General features: G+C 40.3%; 1 protein-coding gene across 1 annotated transcript in view; it reads left to right on the forward strand.

Moving 5' to 3' along the window:
* Nucleotides 1–15,854, forward strand: part of PARD3B (par-3 family cell polarity regulator beta) — an 812,619-nt gene that overhangs the window by 388,957 nt on the left and 407,808 nt on the right. Inside the window, exons 7-10 of the mRNA XM_023760488.1 lie at nt 4,593–4,718; nt 7,362–7,720; nt 10,068–10,207; nt 11,342–11,470. Coding sequence (XP_023616256.1) covers nt 4,593–4,718; nt 7,362–7,720; nt 10,068–10,207; nt 11,342–11,470 — 754 coding nt within the window. The remainder of the gene's footprint in view (nt 1–4,592; nt 4,719–7,361; nt 7,721–10,067; nt 10,208–11,341; nt 11,471–15,854) is intronic.

Raw genomic sequence — 15,854 nt, forward strand, 5'->3', positions numbered from 1 at the left:
CAATGGTTTGGAAAACAGGTTGACCCTCTAGACCAGCAATCACCTTCTCTCACTTCAAATGAGGAAAACTCACTGGAATTTATTGATTTCCTCCCTTCTCCCTCCTAGTTCTGACTTCTCTAGCATAAGCCTCGTAGAATAGTGGAAAGAGGCTTGGACTTGGATTCAGAACACTTGGATTTGAATCTCGGTGTTCTCTTTTTATAACTTTGAGCAAGTCCCCTCAATTTGCCTCTTGCGAATACCTATTTCACATCAAGGTTATGAGGATTAAATGACATTAAAAATGGGAAAGCTCCTTGTAAAACACACACCATATGAATGTGTAAATGGTCATTATTATTATTATTTTGACTAAAACAGAAAAGCTTAGTTCAACAATGAACTTTTATAAGTTCATGGTCAACTGTTCAGTAACTTAGTGAAATAGTTGTGTAACCTTTTTCTGCTATCCACTAGTATTATAGAAAGGAAATTTAATTTAAAAACATAAAAAAATAATATGGACGTGGAGACATGAGCCAATAAAAGTTAAGAAGTAATGAGTACAGGCTGAAAAAGCACACTTAACTCAACCCATGTGTCTAGATGTAACTGGGTATAGAGCGTGTCAGACAAGTGTCTGACTTCATAATGCCATATGGTTTCACTGTGTGAGAGGGGGTGGGGTGAGCTAAGGTCAGAGTGGTATACTTAGTTCTTAATTTCCTTCCATTTATTGGTTTGTGTCATTATTTTAAATTAGAATTTACATTTAATTATTTACTAGGGCTACTGTAATTGGCTTTGCCTCCAATTTTTTTTTTTTTTTAGAAAAATACTGCCACACCTGTTGTTGAATTAGAAACCTAATCTAAGCTAGAACACCCTGAGTACAATATAGTGGCTGTTGTATTAGATAAACTCTCAATGGATTCATTAGCTATCACAGCACAGGGTGCTAAATGCTGCTTGTATGGAGGGCTATTGGCTTGCACAGTAAAACACAAACAAACAAATATATATATAAAAACTGAGTTTTGGCAGGTAAAAAACAATGTAATTTTATTTTTTTTAAAATCAATGTGGTTTTGTTTTATAATTAAAGTCATTGAATATCTTTGATTTTTAGTAAATAAAAATACTGTAGCTCAGTTTCATAGGAAGGACAGCTAAATATGAGAGAGAAGAAGGAAGGGACAGGTAAAGAGAGACACAATGTGAGAAGAACTGATGTTTAGATCAAAATGCTAAGCTGGGAGCGTGGTGGAGGCCGTGTGATACAGTGGGAAGCATGTAAGGCGGCCAGGGAGAGGGTGGGTTAGTGCCTAAATGATTCTCAGAAGACCAAGAAGGAATTGCTACCCCTCTGATTCTTCGGGACTATGGATTTCAGCCTCCTTTATCACTGCTCATTAATGCAAATTAACCTGTTTATCTCAGCTTATAACTCCTCGACAGCATTAATCATTATATCCTGAGAGTCTTGGTCTCAAATGAGACAGCTAATGCAGCCCACCAGTGTGGGGCAAAGTGGATTATGAGGGATTCTTTTCTGAGTCTCTCATACTCTGCATGAAATCAAACTGGAGGAATCCATTCCTTCCAAGGAACAGAGAGGCAGGAATGGTTTGCCAGGGACCAAACTCATAAAATCAGTCAGTTTTACATTTTACCAAAATTACCTCTGACACATGGCTTTTAGAGTTGGGCTTATACTGTCAATAAATTTTTCATGGAGAGTTGGGTTATTTAGATCAGCAAGGGTCACATAGCATGCTCCAGCTGTAAAATGCCAGCTAAATTGCAACCCAGTGGCCTGAAAGAATTAATTCATCTCCCAAAATGTGAAATTAAATCCTACGGAGTAGCATTACATGACTGATGATGTACCGAATTAAATTAAAGGAAGACTTGAATGCTTGTTAAAAAAATATCACTTACATAAACTAGTTTAGAACCACATGTGAGTCTCCTAATGGATCGTGTTATTGTGAGTCCACCATAACAAAACTCCAACATGTGAACACTCCGAGAGTTGTTGAATTTAGGAAAGAATCACTAGTTTGTTCTATTTCTTTACTTTTATATTTTTGCATGTCCAGGAGTTCAACTTTTAATATTATGTTAGATTAAGGTAGGATTAGTGCCTTAAAGATATTCATTTGAATCTCAGATCCTTTATCAAATAGCAACCTTGGCCCCTGTCCTCCTCCGCACAGAATGAGGTTAAATTACTAACCTTCTGGAACTAGGGAGTGAAGCGTAACACCTCACCACACACTGGGCCTGTGACCCTGGGCCTTCCGTGAACGGGTGGTATGACTGTTTGCAGGTCTCTCGCATCCGCATACTGAATCCATCCAATATGTTTGCAGCAGAGATCTCAGTGTCACTGCTGTGCTTCTGCTGCTGCCATCTCAGGATGACATGTGCTCATTCAGCCAGCTGAGGCCCTGGCGCCAGAGGCTCCACTTTGTGGCTGTTCCAAACAGGAAGATGGGTTTTCTCCTCCATTTTTATTAGTGGCAGCCCGTTGTCCATGGCTGACCCTATTATTCACCCATAAAGTGTGCTCATATCTTATTTAGATTTGAGATGTAATACAGAGGGGCTGTATAATAGCCCTCAAGGCCCCTATAGGAGATGACAAAGAAAAACAAGAGGACCGGGGAAGAGGAGATGGCAGCTTCGCCACACCCAGAAAATTCCTTGTGGAGAAGGTCTTTCTCACTCTGGGCTACAGCTAGTTACCCTGACATGCCACAAGGAGCAGGGAAACCCTCAAAAGAGAAATATCTATAATAGACATGAATTTAATATCTTCTAGTTTTCTATGTAGTTACTACTGATATGTAATAGATTTACACACACACATATCTATATCTATATATCTATATAGATATATAGATATAGATATAGATATATATAAAAGCCCAGCGACCAGAACAGCGGAATGACCAGAACAACCAGAATGACCGATGGCTATGACGCGCACTGAGGCAGCCAACCAGCCTTATCCGGGCCCTGATCGCCCTCCCTCCCCAGCCAGCCCAGCCCCTGATCGGCCCCCAACACCTGATTGTGGGTGAGGCCATTTGGCCAACCACCGACGGCCCTTCCCCCCTGCCGGCCCAGTCCAATGGGCTCCCATCTGGGCGGGCTGGTTGGACCCCACTCGTGTATGAATTCGTGTACCAGGCCTCTAGTCTATATATATAAAAGCCTAAGTGACCGATCAACCGGTCACTATGAGGCACACTGACCACCAGGGGCAGACACTCAATGCAGATGCTCAATGCAGGAGCTGCCCCCTGGTGGTCAGTGCACTCCCACAGCGGATCCCCACTCAAATGACCAGGATGAGCAGGAGCAGTTCCTCCCCGGCCACCTGCCACTCCGCACACTACTACATTCCTTGGAGATATTGGATGCTGATTTCAGCTCGATCCCTGCAGGCCATGCTGAGGGACCCCACCGATGCACAAATCCGTGCACCGGGCCTCTAGTATATATATAAAATTCAATCCCTATCTTTCTATTGCTGTAGTTCTTTCCCGTTCCTTTCTTTTCCAGTTCCCTCCCTTCCTGACTTTAAGCCACAACCACAAAGCACCAGGAGCCACCAGGTATCCTCTCTGAATCCAGATTGGTTGAAATTTCAGGCACCTCTTCCCAAAGCCCTGCCTTCCGCGCACCACTGCCTTGCTCCGAAGCGGTGTGTGGGGGTGCGGGTGCCACTCCAACCCTATCAGGTTAAGTCCATTGGAAAGTATTCAAGGCCCCTCCACTGGCCGCCCCACCCAGTGTTAGCTCCCACACTGCTCCTCACACAAGGCCAGCTTACACAAACACACAGCGTTTATCCTGCCTTCTTGTCGGTTCTCTCTCTCCTCTCCAAATTCTACTCATTCTTCTGACCCAGTTTCATCCCACTTTCTCCCCACATCCTTCTGTGAAGGATCTAGGCTTATTGATGTGTCCAGACTTTTAATTTCTGTTTTGCTCTAAGCATGTGCTGACCATTTGCCCTGGCCCTACAACCTTGTCTCATACGCCTCCTTCCTGAGCACATAGAAGACACTCAGCACATGTTTGATTCCATTAACAAATGGGACCAAACTTCCTTCTAAATGGAGCAATAAGATCTGTGCTTAAATGTTGACTTTTTAAGATGCAAATTATTGAAACAGGCAGTAAGACTGCAAAAACATTACAGTGAATAGCTCATCCTCTCCTGTTACTAACCATCAAGTTGCCCCCTTGGCACGAACTGCGTATTGCGGTCAGCTGTGATGCCCTCCTCCAAACCACCAGCCTGTTGTATCCTCAGCTGCACTTAGCCACCCGAGCCCTTTCTAAGTTTCCTACAAGCACTGGAAATGGGACTGTAGGTTCATGTGCCCTGGGTAGGCATTTATGTCTATTTGTCTTGAAGGGATTTTTCTCTTTTGAGTGAGTTGTGTTTTTAGTCCTTTTTTTTCACTGAATATAAAGCATCCTTTTTTCCCCCATAAATAAAATCAGTACTTATTTCTGAATAGTTGCAAGTGGAGAAATAATGAGCATATTATTATTCAGTAGTTGCGCTTCAACCTAAATTTTGCATTTAGGATTCTCGGACTCTTCATCCGCGGCATTGAAGAAAACAGCAGGTCCAAGCGGGAAGGACTGTTTCAGGAGAATGAGTGCATTGTAAAGATCAACCACGTGGACCTCGCAGACAAAACCTTTGTTCAGTAAGCATTCTTTTCATTGTTTTATATACTATATGATGCCTAGAATGTTTACAATCATTGCTGAGCTCATTATGATCAAAATTCTAGGTAAAATTTCCGTCAGTTCCCTTTGAAGGACCCTAGACTACCCATTTTTAATTGCAGCTTATATTTCAGCATACTCAAAGGCCCCCGGCAGCCCCAGGAATGAATGGTAAACCGTGGAATGGAGCAAGCCTTCCCAGCTGGTTGTCTTTCTGGGGCATCTATAGATGGGTTTGTTTTTCCTGGGATATGGGTCAGTTAAACTGGTATTTAATGACTCTTTTCACAGACTGTTAGTTCAGCTTATTAATTAACTTACTTGGTATCAGCAGTCTTCCTTCAACTAAATATCTGTGAGTGATGTCTGTGAGGACTCACTGAATAATAGAAACAAAGCGGGGAGGGGACTAAAAGACTCTCCCCCAAGAAATCATTTCTCTGTGAATGAAAATGTGATGGGAATAGGTTTGTTGACCAAAGATTTAGAAGATGTAGCAGCCTGCATGTATTTTTTTATTATTATTATTTTTAATACATATTTACTGATTTCAGAGAGGAATGGAGAGGGAAAGAGAGATAGAAACATCAATGATGAGAGAGAATCATTGATCAGCTGCCTCCTGCATGCCTCCTACTGGGGATCGAGCCCACAACCCAGGCATGTATCCTTCACCAGAATCGAACCTGGGACCCTTCAGTCCACAGGCCAACACTCTATCCACTGAGCCAAACCAGCTAGGGCTGCATGTATTTTTTAAATGTATGTTGGCCTTGCCTTGGGATTCTGCAGCAAGAAGAAAAGTGTGATGAATACTTCCTAGTAATCATCACCAACCTCTTGTTTCTGACCAAAATAACTCATAATATGTCTTCCCTGTGGCCATTAGTTGTCAGTATAGTCTGTGGAGGGAAGGGGCCAGTGGTTGTGGGTTTAGGGAGCATCAGGTTTAAGTGTGGAAGAAAAGGAAACCTTAATTACCTATTTTTGAAAATAATGAATAATAGATAAAATTATAGTCATTATTAATAATGATATTACTGTCTTTCATAAGGACTTGATAAGTATGTAAGACAGACATTATGATCTCTATTTTTTTAGAGGTGTAAATTGGGGCTCATAAAAATTTAGTATGTAGTTAGTTGAGAACAGAAACTGACTCCTGATCAAGGAACTGGCCAGGAGAGTGGGGTTGTCATATGCAGTCTTCTCACTCCTCCACTACCCACATGGGCAATTCAGCGCTTCAGAAAGATGAGGGGGCACAGAAGGCAGTGGGAATTATGATTCATTATTATTTGATGTGGCTGCTGGTAACAGAGGCCTGAAATAAAAGTAGCTCATACAAGATTAACATTTATTTTTTCTAAGGAAAAAAAGTATGGAGGTGGCAGTCTAGCATTGATGTGGTGGGTCCACCATCATCAGTGTAGCAGGCGTCTTCCCTCTTTCTGCTTTACCATTCTTCTTGTGTGGCTGCCACCTTTCAGCTGTGTCAGGCTCACAGGATGGCTGCAGGAGTTCCCTCCATCACTTCTGAGTTTCAAAAAATAGGAAAGAGAAATGGGAGAACAAAAAAGTCTCTGCCTCCCAGATAATCCAGCTTTTCTCTACGCCTTCACTGTGTCTCACTGGCAAGAAAGGCTAGGAAAGGGAGTAATGTTACCTCTTCATAAGGCTTAAGGAAGAAGAAGAAGCAAAAGTAGTCAGAAATTTGAGGAGAAATATAAAGTGCTAAGACAAAAAAGTAAAAACTGTAGGTAGTCGACAACAGAGTGACCAGAATAAACAGGAGGGTGCATATGGGATTAACAACCCACTATGACATCCGGCTCAGCCCGCACACCTACCAGATGTCTCTATGAGGAAACGTTTGTGTCAAAACTGAACTTTGGGAACGCAACTCATGTTACAGAACACCCATACTTTAGAATGAAGTCCTAAAAGGGAATTAATTGATAATCTGATCAATATACAAAATGATTTTTTCCCATCTAAACTTAAAGCTTGCTTTGATATTTACTTCAGTAATCATTACTGCATTGTTTTAGAAATGCTTAAAAGCTGTGGTTTTCTAGACAAGTTACTTAATCTCTCTGGGCCTCAATTTTTTTCATTTTTGTAAAATGAGAGCTAATTTTACTGAGCTAATATGGTCATTAAGAAGATTGAGAGACTTGCCCAGCTGGTATGGCTCAGTGGTTGAGCATGGACCTATGAACCAGGAGGTCACGGTTCAATTCCTGGTCAAGGCACATCCCCAGATTGTGGGCTCGATCCCCAGTTGGGGGTATGCAGGAGGCATCCAATGGATGATTGTTTCTCGTCGATGTTTCTATCTCTCCCTTGCTGTTTCTGGAATCAATAAAAATATATTCTTAAAAAAAAAAGAAGATTGAGAGACTAATGCATGTGTAGCCTAGTAAAGGGCACCTAATGGGCAGGACATGAGTGGTAACTAGTATTCAGTTAGCAAAGTCAAGCTCGTCGAGTAGTGATAGCATCTCCTATGCTTATGCTGTGCTGCTCCCATCACTGTGACGCTGGCATGCTTTAGAGATGGCATTGCTAACCTCGGTTCTTTCCACGTTTCCTTACATGTTTCCTAACTCTCCTTCAAGGGCTCAAGACGTCTTCCGCCAGGCAATGAAAGCTCCCTGTGTCCTCCTCCACGTGCTCCCCCCTCAAAACCGTGAGCAGTACGAAAAATCAGTCATTGGACCTCTGAACATTTTTGGTAACAACGATGGTGTTTCGAGAACAAAGCCACCACCACCTGTCCACCCAAGATCAGGAATAAAGACCGTGAGTCTCACAGGAACAAGCAGCCCCGAAGAAGATGGGTCACCTTCCCTGCAGCAAAGCAAGAGCCCCCGAGTCCCAAGAATAGGGAGAAAGCCATCCTCTCCCTCACTCTCCCCTCTCATGGGGTTTGGCAGCAAGAAAAATGCAAAGAAAATTAAGATTGACCTTAAGAAAGGTAATTATTAAATTATGCTTAATAGCGTTCTATTATTGTAACGTATAAAATTGGTTAAGAGAAATGCATTAAGGCTAATTTCGTTAATTCTCCCTTCATTTAATTGTATCAAAGAATGGATTTAAGTGTATACTTAGGTAACACATTTCTGAAAACTGTAGTACTTTCTTATTCATCTCTTCTTGTGAAGAGTGTAAATTATTTTAAACAAGAAAATAATAGACATGCTGGGGAATGGAGAGAATCATTGCAAACTTGATAGAGACAGAGCAATACTGTAACACAAGTTAATACTAAATAGACACTAAAATTCAATTGTTCCTGTTTTGAGCAAGATTCATGATTTTTGAAACAACCTTAGGCCAAGCTCAAAAAAACATATGTTTTTGGTTCTCTAACATAGTTTTGGACCAAAAAAAAATTTACTCCTCAGAAACCAAACATGTGACAATTAGTCATATCATTAATTCAACATTGCAAGCAATTTTTAAAAATATACTTAATTTCAAAGGCATGTCTAACTTTTTATTCATCTTTTTCAATCCTCCTATCCATTTCAAATGCAGATCAATGAGACTAGATCATGGGTGTACATACATATGTATGCAATATTATCATAAACATAAGCATTCATGCATTTCCGTGCCTTTGTTTATTTTGTAACTTCCCTTCCCCCACTGCAGACTTCTGCAATAATATGTGATTTTCAAGACTCAATTCAAAAGAAACTAAGATCTCATAGATTCTTGTCTAAATTAGCAGGTAATTTAATGGTCATAAAGTAGTTTTAGAATGCTTGTTAACATACATTCAAAGCAAAAAGCATGTACCTTTAATAGAGATTATTCTGAAAGATCCTTTGGTCAAAATTGCCTCCCCCTGTAAGAATTCTATACTAGAAAGAAAATGTATTGACTGAGAGGCACAAACAGACCAGTGTGCTTAGCAATTGGGCTTTTTATATAAATGCACAATTTGTGCTTTTCGTACAAATTACCCAACTGTGTATAGATATAAGGCTGTGTGCTTTGAGGATAGATGAATCAAAAGTAGAATGTGGCCTTAAAAAATCCATCAGAAAGCCTTGATTGTAAAAATAAAGAATATAACATCACAGTTGTACTTTGGGAAGATTAATCTGACAGCGAAAAGATACACCAAAGAAGAGGCCAAACAACAAAGGCTCAGCAAAGGGTGCATTGCATGTGTTCAGATATAATGTGTATGCCTTAGTAGCTGCCTGGATGTAGGAGGGACGAGAGAGAGGAATTACAGTTATTGCTGAGAGTTTCAGCTAGAGTAACTTGCACGATGGAGATGCCATTTCTAGAAATTATAAATTTATGTAGATGAGTATGTTTGAAAAGGTCAGGATCTGGATCAGAGAACAGGTTCATAGTGACGTTTGAAGAGCTGGTGAAAGTATGTGCATGGTGATTTCTAGAATGCCGACACCAGAGAGATTAGAGCCAAACAACGACATTTAGGTGTCATTTATAGAGAGAAGATAGTTTGAGCCAGGAGCTGGGTCTGGAGGAAAAATGGTTCCAGGACAGGTCCTTGGAGGACATCTATTGCTATGGGAGAACAGTGGGTAAGAGAGAGAATGACAGATATGATATGGTCAGAGTGGTAGGAAAATAATCAAAAAATAAAGATACAGAGACCAAGGGGAGAGTTAATTTCAAGAAAATGATTGCTAAAAAATGTCAACACTAGAGAATGGGAAAAATTAAGAATAGGAAGAATTATTGGGTATGCTCACAGGTAGGTCACTGGTGATGGAAGACTGAAGAAGCAGTAAGACTGAAGTAAGGACTCTTTACGATAGAGAAATCTGAGCATACCTTTAGATAGAGTGAAAAACCATATCCTTACCGAGAGCTTGAAGATGCAAGGGAGCGGGACAGGAGCAGCAAGAGTGAGTGAAGGGACAGTGGGATGCAGCGTACAAGGGACAGATGCACGTAAAGGGGGCCACAGGGGACCCCACTGACTGAATGCTGGCAGAACTCATGTCCCAGGGTCCTTTGCTTCTAATGGTTAACTGAGAATTCAATCTCCCAGGTGTGTGGACAACATGTGGCATTTCCTCTAGGGCCTTAATAAACAAAGGTGTTACACGTCTGCACTTGGCCCTAAATCCGCTTTGATGACATCATAGCCTGTCAGAAACTACAATCTGTATTTGAAACTAGAACACCTGAAACTTATTTAAAATATTTGCTGGAATGTAACTATTTCACTTGTTCTACATGAGTCTAAATTAGGTAGATTTTAGTGTAGGATTGAATATAATATTATTCCTCTTACGGTGACCCTGCGTTTTCCTGGTCTTATTCACTAGGCCCGGAAGGACTTGGTTTCACTGTGGTCACCAGAGACTCTTCCATACATGGTCCTGGTCCCATTTTTGTGAAAAACATTTTACCAAAGGGAGCAGCAATAAAAGACGGCCGTCTGCAATCCGGGGACAGAATTTTGGAGGTAAGAATTGAAATTAATAGCTTCAATAAAGTATTTCTTGATGTTTAAGTAAGTACATAAACATATGTATTAACACTTACATTTTGAATATAACATATTGAAAATCATTACTGAAATACAAGATAAAGACTTTAATTATAAAACTCGTTAATAAGCAGCCTAACTTAGTAAGCCCCCAATGAGGCCAGTGATACTGGGACAAGTTACCCTGAAAGCTTTTCTCTGTCTTCTTTGTCTTACTTTCACCTCTTAGGGTCCCTGGGGAATTTGGATCAAATCTAAGAGTTCCTTTAATTAGGGGTAAGATTTTCAAAGTTACACCCAAGCCCTGGTAACAATTTCTTTAAACTTCTTTCAAAAATGGGGCAGCCTGTCTTGGGTTGATCTATGCCTCTAGAGAAGAATTTGGAATTACCCAATGCAAGAGGCTTTTTTTTTCCCTCTCATTTAATTTTGTCTGATAGAATCATCTCCTCAACTCCTTGGCAAATATATATTGTCAGCTTACCTTTCAAGAAATCAGCTTCATTGAAACTGCTGGTTCCGTTTAACTTCCTCATGGCATAGAAGCAACACTACATAGCTCTGTAGGCAGTTCTAGATCATGAAAGAAGATGTGCTGAATGACAACACAGCTGCAAATGAGAATTCCCAATAATCTATGATGACCTGATGACTGTAATTTTCCAAACATGTAGAACGCTATAGAATGTTAATAAAAGACTCCTGTGCCCAGAGGGATTTGCCATGTGATAATAGTTCATTTCTGCTTCCTGCATGAGGCAGAAAATGGTGCCAGCTAAGCATTTGAAATACACTTTTTTCTTACTTAAAGAATCATTCTCTGGTATCTTTCAGTTTGATTTTCTCCTCATAAGAATGTGAAGTCTTAGGAGAAACTGCTCTTATTAATTACTGACTCTCTGAGGCTGTCCAACACCTTAATGAGTGATGGTTGGTGTGTTATTGTTATTTTAAACATGGTTGGTTTGGGCCCATGTGTTCACTACTTATGACTTCAGATCTTCGTGGATCGTGGGAAGTCCATTTGCTGCTTACTTTCAAACACCAATTAGGGTAGAAGGAGATGGCAAGTGTTGTAATTGTGATGGTTCCTGTGATTGTCCTCATCAGGTGAATGGCAGAGATGTCACTGGCCGAACTCAGGAAGAGCTGGTGGCCATGCTGAGGAGCACCAAGCAGGGAGAGACAGCGTCTCTGGTCATCGCCCGCCAAGAAGGAGCCTTTCTGCCCCGAGAGCTGGTAATGTTCAGGCAGAGCTTACTGAACTCAGTAAACTCCTAACATCTGAAGGAGGACATCTAAGCCCCAGGCTTCCTTCACACCAGGAGTGCACTGCTGCACTTGGGGTATCTCAGTTTTAGGATGTTGATGCAAGGAGTTGGATAAATGTTGCTTACTGGTGCACAAGACCCTTTTAAGGAAGCAATTTGACAATACCCAGCTGAGTAAAATATACATTGAGTATGAGCTATGCGGTGGGCCTTATGCAAAACACAGATCACAAAAATGTCAATGGCCCTGCCTTACTGCAGTTTGCAGTCTAAAAGGAAATACAAATGTAATAAGATATTCAAAATGGTGATGCAGAAGACTGCTCAGTGCTGCAGTAACATATAACAAGGGAATTTAACCTAGTCTTGAGGGCTGGGAAAGGTAGCTAGAGAGAGAGTATTTCAAAAGTCTTATTAAAAATGTATACCTTTTGACCTTTCGAACTATACTTCTGATAATCTCTCCTAAACTGATTAGCAACTATGTGGGGAAAATTCGTGGACATATATTTTTTTCCTAAGTCCTATTTATTATAGTGATATATTGTGTTCTGTACAACCATAAGGTATTGGTTGGGTAAATAACTGGATAGCTTCTAAGGAAATATAAGACCTTTAAATAGTCTCAGTGAAGAATTGATAATAACATGAGAAAACGTTTATAGTATATTGTTAAGTTAAAGAGCAGGGTATAAAATGATCTATGTCGTATGATCAAATTACATTTTAAAATCTTTTTTAAAAATAACTGAAAGGAGATGTACCTGAATAGCTTGAATTATGAGAATTTTATTTTCTCACTTTTTTACAATAAACAAAAATTATATATTTTATTATTGAAATATTTGAGAAGGCTATATAGAATCTTCAAAGGACTTTTTATGGCTAATAACAAAGAGGAATAGATGTGATAAGAGGATTTTTTATTACCTCTTGGTTTTTATTTTATTTCCTTTGAATCTATATAAGAAATTACAAAAGCACATATGGGTAATATAATAAGTCCCCAGAGTTAGATCAACAGAGGGCTAGTTGAGAAAATTGAGGGTAGTTAGCTTGAGAAAGAGAAAGTTCAGGACACATCATAATTGTTATCAGATATGTAAAGAGTCATTGTATAGATTAGAAAGTAGTCTTAATCTATTTCTTTAGTTTATATTCATTAATTTACTTTTGCATTAAGTTAATAATTTATTGAGCATCTGCTGTGCACTAAATAGGAGGTTCTGGGGATGCAAAAATAAAACTCATTTTTGCCCTTATTGAGTTTGCACCAAAACAAGTAGTTGGAAGTGATAATGTTCCAAGAACTTTCTAACTATTGGAGCTGTCCAAGAAGGAAATGGGCTATATAGGATATTGGAACAGAGCCTGCCTCACCATCTGCCTAAGGTGCTCTCAGGAAAAATCCGCACATTGATAAGGTGATCAGACTAGATAACCTTTATGATATGTACTCTGAGCCTAAACATGAGTTATGTTTGAATAGACAGCCTTGCTGAATCACCTCTCTCGTATATTAATGCTCATTATTACTGGCCAGAGGACTTCCTTTCCAGCATGATTTTTGTGGCATGGAGTTTCCTTTCAATTATTCCTTCTCTTTCCCATCATCTTATACATTCTTCTAGGGAAATAGGAAAAGGAAGAAGAACTAGTGGCATAAACCACAAAGACAGCACTCCCCACCTCCTTTCCTCTATTTGACTCTTCTATATCCAAGCATTTTGGAAGACAGAATTTGAAATTTCTATCTCATCTCCTTGCTGAAGCTCCTTACCTTTCCTAAAGAGAAATGCTGAAGAAACTTGGAGTCTAAATTTTTCCCCCTAAAATTTGATAGATTTTTCCTTCAATCCTTTATTTATCCCAACATCTTAGTCTTTTGCTACAAAAGTTGAATTGGAAAGAAACAACAAAAAGGGGGCTGCATGTGGACATGGCAGGAAGCCCTTCACTTCCTGTCCACTTCTTTGGTTACTGGGGATAAAAACTCAGAAAACCTCAGCAGGATTAGGCAGTACTTGTTTCAGGGACAGGAGAACAAGGAGAGGAGTTTTATCTGTGTGTTCTGTTGAATAGGGTCCTGGAAGGAGCAAAACCCTATATAGAAAGAGAAACTTCCCAGTGGCTCCCTGTGCATGCAAAAGAAACGAATGACAGAGCTCCAGCTGGAAACTCAAACCCTCACATGCCCCTGGTTCCCCATCTAACAGTCCCTATGCCCTTTCCCTTCTCCATGTGTCCTCTAGCATTCCCACCCCCCACTCCTAAGTCCTTCCTACAAGCTCCCTCTTCCACCAGGTAAGGGGAAAGGATGCTGAATCTATCCCAGTTTGAAACTCTGAATACATTTTCAGTCAAAGGCAATAACATGTGGAATGTAGCCAATGGAATAATAGAATGTTCAGCCTAAAGGGAGCTGGAAGAATCTGTGAGTCCAGCTCTAATTTTCAGTTGAGAAAACAGGTTCATTGTTATTGAGTAACCTGTGCAGGCCCCCACAACGAGCAGGAGCTAGAGGCCTAAGTTTCTTAACACTTAGAGTCATCTCTGGAGTTCAGCTCCCTGTCCTCAAAGTCTGTATTCAGCACTTACTGTGTGATCTAGAGCTGGTCACAATATCATTCTGAGGCTCAGTTTCCTCATCTGTACCTAGTATTTTTGTGAGGATTAAAAGAGATAATACATGCAAAGCTTTTAGCCTAATTTATGGCCGATTATAAGTTATTGATGTATGTTAGCTATAATTATTTCTTCTTGTACATTACCACTTCTGTAGCACTGTAAACATAATACTATACTTTAGATTCATTGTGGAGTAAATAAATGTATGCAGTTTTGCCTGGGATTAACCACTATTTCAAACATTGATTTTTTTAATTATTTTAAAATGTATTTTGGTATCCAAAATACAGAATTGCAAACAAGTTTTATAACCAACCAAGTCCATAATTCAGGACAGCCTGCATATATTATTTCATTTTCATTTAATAGAATTTAGCAAAATTTGATTTCTATCCCAGAAAGTGACATCATAGCCTGAGCCCACCAGAGAACATATTAAATTAATTGTGCAACGACAAGATTGAGTGCAAATAAATTATTTGTTCTCATTGTTTTCAGTTTTATACAAAATTTGGAGGGCATATGGTTAGTATCCATCCTCTTAGAATTCCCTGGCAAATCATCTCAACTCTTTTAAAAATATTTGACTTCTAACTATCCAAGTATGTTCAATATTCTTTGTAACCACAGCAAAGCAAGGGCCTTTGAGGCTTAGAAGCACCTAAGCAATGTGGACCCGGAATCTTTGTTCTGGAGAACTATGGCATAGTATTCTCCTTCCAGCCTGAAGGCCTGCCTCAGGTGCTAAGGAGCATGAACCATGCAGCAAGTTTAAAGAGGGGTCATGCTTGGCCTGCACAGGGGTGTTTCAATGGGAATGACTTCATAGTGTGGACTAGTCGAAAGAGCAAAATGAGGAACACTGTTCCTTGTGATAGATCTTTGTATTTTTCTTCAAAAAAAAATTGAAGATGGTATCGCTTCGGCCTCTTCTCCCTTCTTGTGATTGATGTGCACACTTGACTTTCCATTGAAAATGTGGCAGGGTGAAGGAAGGACAGCACTTCCTGCTTTTGTCTTGTTCTATCTCCTTTAAAGACAACAAACTGTGTTGATTGTTTTCTTTTCTGAGAAGCTGTCCCCTCCCTTTTGTGAAGCCTTGCTATTTCAGAAGCTTGTTCCCCTTTCAGCAGCACAGCTCTGCCTGTTTTCTGACAGTTAAATCTTCCTTGTTTCCTTGTTATCACTAGTTTATTGTCAATCTTAGCACGTACAGTCAGGGGACTGTGTGGTCAGCAGCGATACAGGAAGCCCCAATATAGGATGGCCTCTCGGATGTGACCCTCTGTCACGCCAAAAGGCCTTGGCATCCATTTCCTGGTCATTTCTCCCGCCTGCCACATAAGACATGTGTGCTGAACTCATACGCTGGCTGGGCCATGTCCTCCTTCCAGAGCTGTTGGTTAGTATCACAAATTTAGCAGCACATACAGCCAACCTTCTTTCCATTCGTGGCAAGCTGGGTTCAAAATCAAATGAGAGGAATTTATGTAATAACATTACAACTACTTAGCTCTTCCTGGTATCTTTACCAAAAGAACTGTGCGTCCGGGATAATCCTTCCAGAATCCCAGCCCCAAAGATCCTTTGATCTCCTCACCCCCTGACAGGGTGGGAGTTTATTAAAGAGGTGTTCACATAAGGAACGTTTTTGCAGAAGGAACTTGGAGATTAGTGTTGGTAATAGAATCGGAGGGGGAGACTGCTGTGTCTGCGTCTGCACT

The sequence above is a fragment of the Myotis lucifugus genome, unplaced genomic scaffold (genome assembly GCF_000147115.1).
Source record: "Myotis lucifugus unplaced genomic scaffold, Myoluc2.0 scaffold_3, whole genome shotgun sequence".
In the NCBI taxonomy this organism is placed as follows: domain Eukaryota; kingdom Metazoa; phylum Chordata; class Mammalia; order Chiroptera; family Vespertilionidae; genus Myotis; species Myotis lucifugus.